The sequence below is a fragment of the Corvus moneduloides genome, chromosome Z, assembly GCF_009650955.1.
Source record: "Corvus moneduloides isolate bCorMon1 chromosome Z, bCorMon1.pri, whole genome shotgun sequence".
Lineage (NCBI taxonomy): Eukaryota > Metazoa > Chordata > Aves > Passeriformes > Corvidae > Corvus > Corvus moneduloides.
In genome coordinates, this window is record NC_045511.1 from 38783413 (window position 1) to 38789412 (window position 6000).

At 37.8% G+C, this 6000-nt stretch overlaps 1 protein-coding gene across 4 annotated transcripts in view; it reads left to right on the forward strand.

Annotated features, from left to right (window-relative positions):
- GOLM1 (golgi membrane protein 1) overlaps positions 1–6000 on the forward strand; it is a 35212-nt gene extending 29212 nt beyond the window's left edge. The window contains exons 7-10 of one of the 4 annotated variants that reach the window (XR_004237441.1): positions 359–488; positions 1703–1990; positions 3170–3272; positions 4090–4162. Coding sequence is in view for 3 of the 4 variants with exons in the window: in XM_032095827.1 (XP_031951718.1) it covers positions 359–488; positions 1703–1990; positions 4090–4203; positions 4526–4590 (597 nt within the window). In the remaining variant the exon portion in view is untranslated. Of the gene's footprint in view, positions 1–358; positions 489–1702; positions 1991–3169; positions 4069–4089; positions 4204–4525 lie in introns of those variants that run through there. The other 3 variants (XM_032095827.1, XM_032095829.1, XM_032095828.1) reach the window with 3 other exon arrangements.

A 6000-nucleotide genomic window follows, 5' to 3' on the forward strand; every position in this document is an offset into this window, starting at 1 on the left:
ACTCAGTTTTCCTGCCCTGTAGACTATTAATAGTTAATGGCATCTGTTTATTTGCTCCGCTGACACAGTAGCAGAGCAATAGTGGATAAATGTGTGGTGTTACTGTTCTGTGACACTCCGAGAATAACCAAGACCAGTAATCTTGTCATTAGCTGCAGTTAAATAAGGTATGTTAAAATTCTGATGTGCCATGCTGTTATATAGAAGCATTACTGCATATTCAGAATTGTATGGTACTTCCATCACCAATAAAAATTTCAGTCCAAATATTTCCGAGGGTGTTACGATATTTTCCCACCTTTCCAAATCCAGGTGCAGTTATATAGACAGTGCTTATCTGCATACATTCGCTTTATAGGTTGATACTCAACTGCCAGCCTTGAAGGAAACAGAGTTCAAGCAGGCTGACTTGGAACAGCAGAAAACCAGTGAGGATGTTCCTAAAGCAGTACCTACAGTAAGAAAGACAGACCTGATGCAGGCTAAAGGTGAGATGGAAATCCCTGTCTCACTAACAACTGGTTAAGAATGGTTGTAATTTAATTGAACATTTAGAAACATTTTTGTACACAAGATTAAGATAAAAAAGTGACACCAAAAGTTTGAACATCAAGCTGAAAGAAAACTTGCTAGGATTTCTGTTGGTTCAGTTTTGTTGTAGTTGGCATGTTGCACATAAAGGAAAATGGAAATATTTACAGTTCTGGAATCATGTTCCTCATTTAATATGAAAAAAATACCCAACTTTTGGAAGGAATAATTTTCAAGCATACTTAAAATTTGCTTTCTTAAAAAGTTTGACATATTCAGCCTGGTACCTCTCCTCCTTGTGGAATACCTGAAAGTTAGGCTTACAAGAAACACACATTCACATTTCCCATGTGTTGTCATTGAGCAAATTGCAAGTAAGGAAAATGATACATGCGTTTATATTAGTTAACCTAATGGTTCCTTTTGGCACTAAACTTCAGAAACTATTAATTTGAATGGATATATCCTTGTGTGTCAATCTTGCATAGTAGTGTGTGTGATACAAATTCAATTCTTAAATTTAATTATTCTTACATGCTATCTTAAATTACAGTGGTGTGAGCATGCAACTCTCATTTCAGAGATCTAGCAACTGAAGACAACGTCTACATATAGTTTATTTGCGAATTTTTTTTTTTTAATTAAAAGTGTAGATACATGGGGAAGAAAGAGATATGTTAATGTCAACTAAAAATTATAGCACTCCTGCACTTCCCTCTTCATGTTTAAAAATAAGAACAGACTTGGATATGTACAAATCTGCCTATGTGATGCTTTGTCCTGAGCTACTTTTGAACACCAAATCAATTTTATTGTTGGTAACAAGATGTAACACACAGAAACCTGATGCTTATATAGGACACTGCAATTTTATTTAAATTTCCCTGTTTCACTTGCACAATTTATTAACCACGTACCAAAATTTTAACGAGGTAGAAGCATGAATCTGTTGACAGTAAATAAAGTTCCCTTCTTTAGCTGTTCCCAGTAGGAAAAACATGAATTGTCTTCCTCTTGTCTCTGGAACTGATGTGACTGGAAGATATTCTTTCAGAGGAAAACCAAGAATTTAATGAGAAATATAAAGCATTATTTATTAAAAGTTTTTAACTTGTGCCACCACTGAAAGGCATTGTTTTTTTTCATTCAGAATCATTTTTGTTGTTTTCAGAAAGAACAGACAGCCTAACTGATGTCAGAAAACAGGAGCCTAAGGCAGAAGAGGAGCAGCTTTCTAGTCAGTTGAAAAAACCACAAGAGTCACTCGAGGCTGCTGCAGGTCACAAGGAGATGCTGCCTGAGTCAGAGAAGGAGCCAAATCCACCTGAGGATGAGAAACATGTAGCTGGGCAAGATACGTTACAGCTGGCAGCAGAGCAGGCTGCCAGTGAGGAAGTTGAGAGGGAACAGCTCCTAAATTTTGATGCTAAGCAGGATGACTTGCCCCCTGGGAAGGCTGGTTTGTAGCATGTCATGTATTGTTATAAACAGTAACAAAATGAAAGGTAAAGAAATGAAAGTGTGGAATAGGGCATGATTTCTGCAACAGTGGTGGAAGCTGGCCAGACTTAGTACAAGTTTTCATAAAGGTCAGTGTGATGTGGAAGGTGTCAGTCCCCAGCAATCACCTGCAGTTCATGAGTAAAGATGGAGGCTGCTGATTGTGCAACATGAAGCTGCCACGCTGAGTTCCTCTGCATCACCGTAACAACCCTACTGTCTCTCTATTAGCTCTACAGAGCATTTAGGGAAATTAGCCCCAAAACCTTTTGGTATTAGGGCTTTAAAAAAATATGATGCATCTAAAAAGGATGAGTGAGATGTTAACCATGCAAAGCACTGATGAGAAGAGAGTTACTTACACATGGATGTTTTGCAGTTAGTCTTTTTACATAAATATAGTATATAGTATAAATACATATTTATAAATATATTTATATATAAATAGCTATTCCTATTTCAAAATAAGCTACCATGAGTAAAACTCATAACTCAGACTTCAGGTATCTGAAGTTTATTATTGTGAGTCTTCAAGAACATGGAGCAGATATTGTAGAGGTGCCAGTTTCTGGCATCTATCAAGTGACCCTGAACTACACATCTCAACAGCACCAAGCAGCAGAGTATTGATGCTGTGTCTAAACCTGACCAATGTCTAGACATTCCTCTGTCTTGAGGGATTTGGTCTCAGTAGCCCAAAGTAATCAAAAGGAAGCCTTACGGCAGTCAGAGCAGGAATTGATGCCCACAAAAAAATGCTGTTTATGCTTTTCTAGTAAATACATCCTTAGAATTGTAAGTTATCAATGTTAACATTGCTAACTTGGCAGGGATAAGTAATCTCCTCTGCATTACTAAAGCAGTATTTTTCCAGCTGGTCCAAAAAGATGCTGGCCAGAGCAGGCTTTACCCCAAAGAGATGTAATTACAAGTTGCCTAAACTGTTTCAATTTTAACAGAAAAAATCAACCCACAATTAGTGCAAGGAAAATCTCTGCCATGCAGCCCATGAAAGGTCAGTTTCAAAGGTCTGCGTTTCTGTGAGCTGAAAAGACTAGGAGGATGTTCTTCAGGCTTTATTGTTATTTTTTATATTTTATATTTTTTATATTTTATATTGTTATATTTTACTGCACAGGTTCCTTGTAGCCAGAGGAGCTTAAGATAGAAAGACTTCTTCAGTATTCTCTGGGCATCCTCTTTTTCAAGAGAAGCTGCTTCTGAAATTTTCAGACCTTTAGGTCTGTAACTATAAAAATCTATCTGATGTGGTGGTCTGAATGACATAAGGCTTACAATTTTCAAGCCTGTTTCTTAGCCACTTACTAACTGGAAGGCTGAAGAATATTTAGAACAGAGGCTGTGATCCATCTTAAATGGGATTTGCTTACACCTCTCTGCTGTTACGATTTTTTCTGGTTGATTATTTGAAAAATAAGGATAGTAGTTTGGCAATCAGCAATGTTTCCATTCATGTTAACGAAATCTTATGATAGTCAATAAATGTTGCTTGAGAGGAGTTAATGACTGCGTGAAGAAAATCTCTTCTGGAGTAAAGTGCTTCCATGACAACTTAGCACATCATAAAACACTGTACGCTATAGTCATAGCATTCCACTTGCTGGACAACCTAAAACAAGAAGGGGGGAAGCTGACATGTTTTGGTGGTGGTGGTAATACATTTAAAAGCAACATCAGAACATCACAGTTGAGTTTTCAGCAATGGCTTCAGGTTTTGCTCTTCCTTAGGCTGTCCTTTAATGTATTCTGAAATTGTTTAACGCTCTTTCTTTATGTCCATCTGAGTGCTGGCTTATTTAGCTATGCTTTCCAAATCCCAAAAGATTCTGTATTTTATCTAGTTCTTTTAACAGGATTTACAGCCAAAGTTGCTCTGAAATGTAACACTTCAAAGGAAAAATAATATAAAAACCTACTCTGAACAGCAATTCATTCAGCAGCAAAGTAATTCTGTGGAAGATGTTTACAGTCACTCTTTCTGTGTGAAGATGACCTTATGGTATAGCATAAAACTGCTTCGTTTTAATCTTCTTCCAGACAAACAGGAACAGGAAGCAGTGAACCAGGACAAGGATGCTGATTACAATTTAGATGTGAATGAAGCTGAATCAGAAACAGACAAGCAAGCAGCACTTGCAGGGATTGAAAATGGTAAAAAAGAAAAAACCCAGTTTTAAACCACATATCACATGCTGATATTAAGATCATATTTTGCATGGCATCCTGTAGCAAGGTATACTTAGCTAATTTGTTTTTTGAACTTTCCCTCATGTTTACAGTGTGACCTATTTTCTGTATAGCACCACTGAACCTACTCTTCAGTGGGGGGTATGGTACTTTACTGTACTACACAGTATTTAACAGTCCTTACAAAATTTCTCCTGTTGTTTTCTAGATAGAACAACTTTCTTTATGAAGAACTTCGGCCTCTTAAAGACTCTTCTGTACTTTTTTCTTTTTTTCCCCTTATTAGTTCAAAACCCTGAAGATACGAAGAACCACTTACCTGACCATGGTGAAGGACGACAGAAGTTATGAACAAAGGAAGTTCATGATACAGCCTAGTTACCTCTTCATCTAAATGCAGCAATGATCTGAACAAAGTGATCTTAGAAGGTTTTGATTGTCTTCTAAAGGCTTGACTTAGGGCCCAAATGAAGTAGTATTTTCTTGTGAAGTTTCAGTACTGTTGCAGTGGGGAAAAAGGTAAATCTCTGGAGGCTTGTTTCAAAGCAGTTTGACCTCTGCAATGACTTTCTCCTTCCTATCAATTATAAAATTGAAATCAGGCAGCAATAAAGGTGGTAACTTTGAAGTTGCCTACCTTAGTCATACTACAGCATGTCATACTACAGTAACGGTACATGTGGATTGGTGGTAAATGAGGAGCAGTCCTCTGCCAAGGATGGATCTCTCCCCTGAGCAATTCCCAGTAGAGAAATCCCCAGCTTAGTTTTAAGAACTTAAGAAGGAGCTATGTTACTGTAACAAAACATGGGAAGTATGGAAACCAGTCCATGCTGCAATCTACCCTTGTGCCTGTTCTAGCACCTTTTTACTGCAACACAAACTGAGAAAGTGCAACTGTAGTCCTCAGATACTGTGCAGAATGATGTATTTACCTGGGCCTTCTAAATTAAATTCCTAGATTACACTGTTAGGATGTGTTCTTAGTTTCGAAGTTTGAAAAAAAAAACCCAAAAGGATTCTGCCAATAGGAGCTTCTTATTAAGAGATTAGCCAGGAAGATTTTTCTGAAAGCGTTGTTGGACTCCACAAGGTCGGTACTACAGTTTGGTCCAGTTACCACTAACTTGCAGAAGTTTAGTGTAAAAATTCAAACTCATAAACTTTTCATGACAGAAGCCCTCTGAAATTGTGTGCTACAACTACCCCTTACCCCACCCAGCCACTATCTTCTGTGAAAAGGAAAAAGGAATGCAAATGCTTGCCTTGTACAACAGCAGTCTCAGCTGTTCAACATGACTAATCTTCTCTGCTGGACTTCCGAAGGAGGTAACCAGACTATGCATTTAGAAGACATGGCAGTGTCTCCCACAGATGAAACTTTAGTTGTTGTAAAGTCCTATGTTAATCACAATGTATCATCTTGTTAATGTTCTGCAGTCTTTTTCTTTACTGCAATTTGTTCAATGTAAATTAGAAACTAGTTTACTTGCAGTAAGATAGAAACACCCTCTACTTACAACTACGGCACCCTTAACTGCGGTCCAACCAGCATGTGTAGCCAGCTGGTTTGAAGAAATTTTTATATTTGCATCTGCTCCCAAGACTGACACCTGTGTTCGGAGCAGTCTTTGTGAGTACGAACCAACCTTTGTCGAGACTGCGCAACAGCAGACAGCTGTGACTAACTTGCCAATCAGCATTCCATTTAAGAAAAGACAGATTTGTTTTTGCTTTCCCTTAAAGCATTTCCCTTTTCAA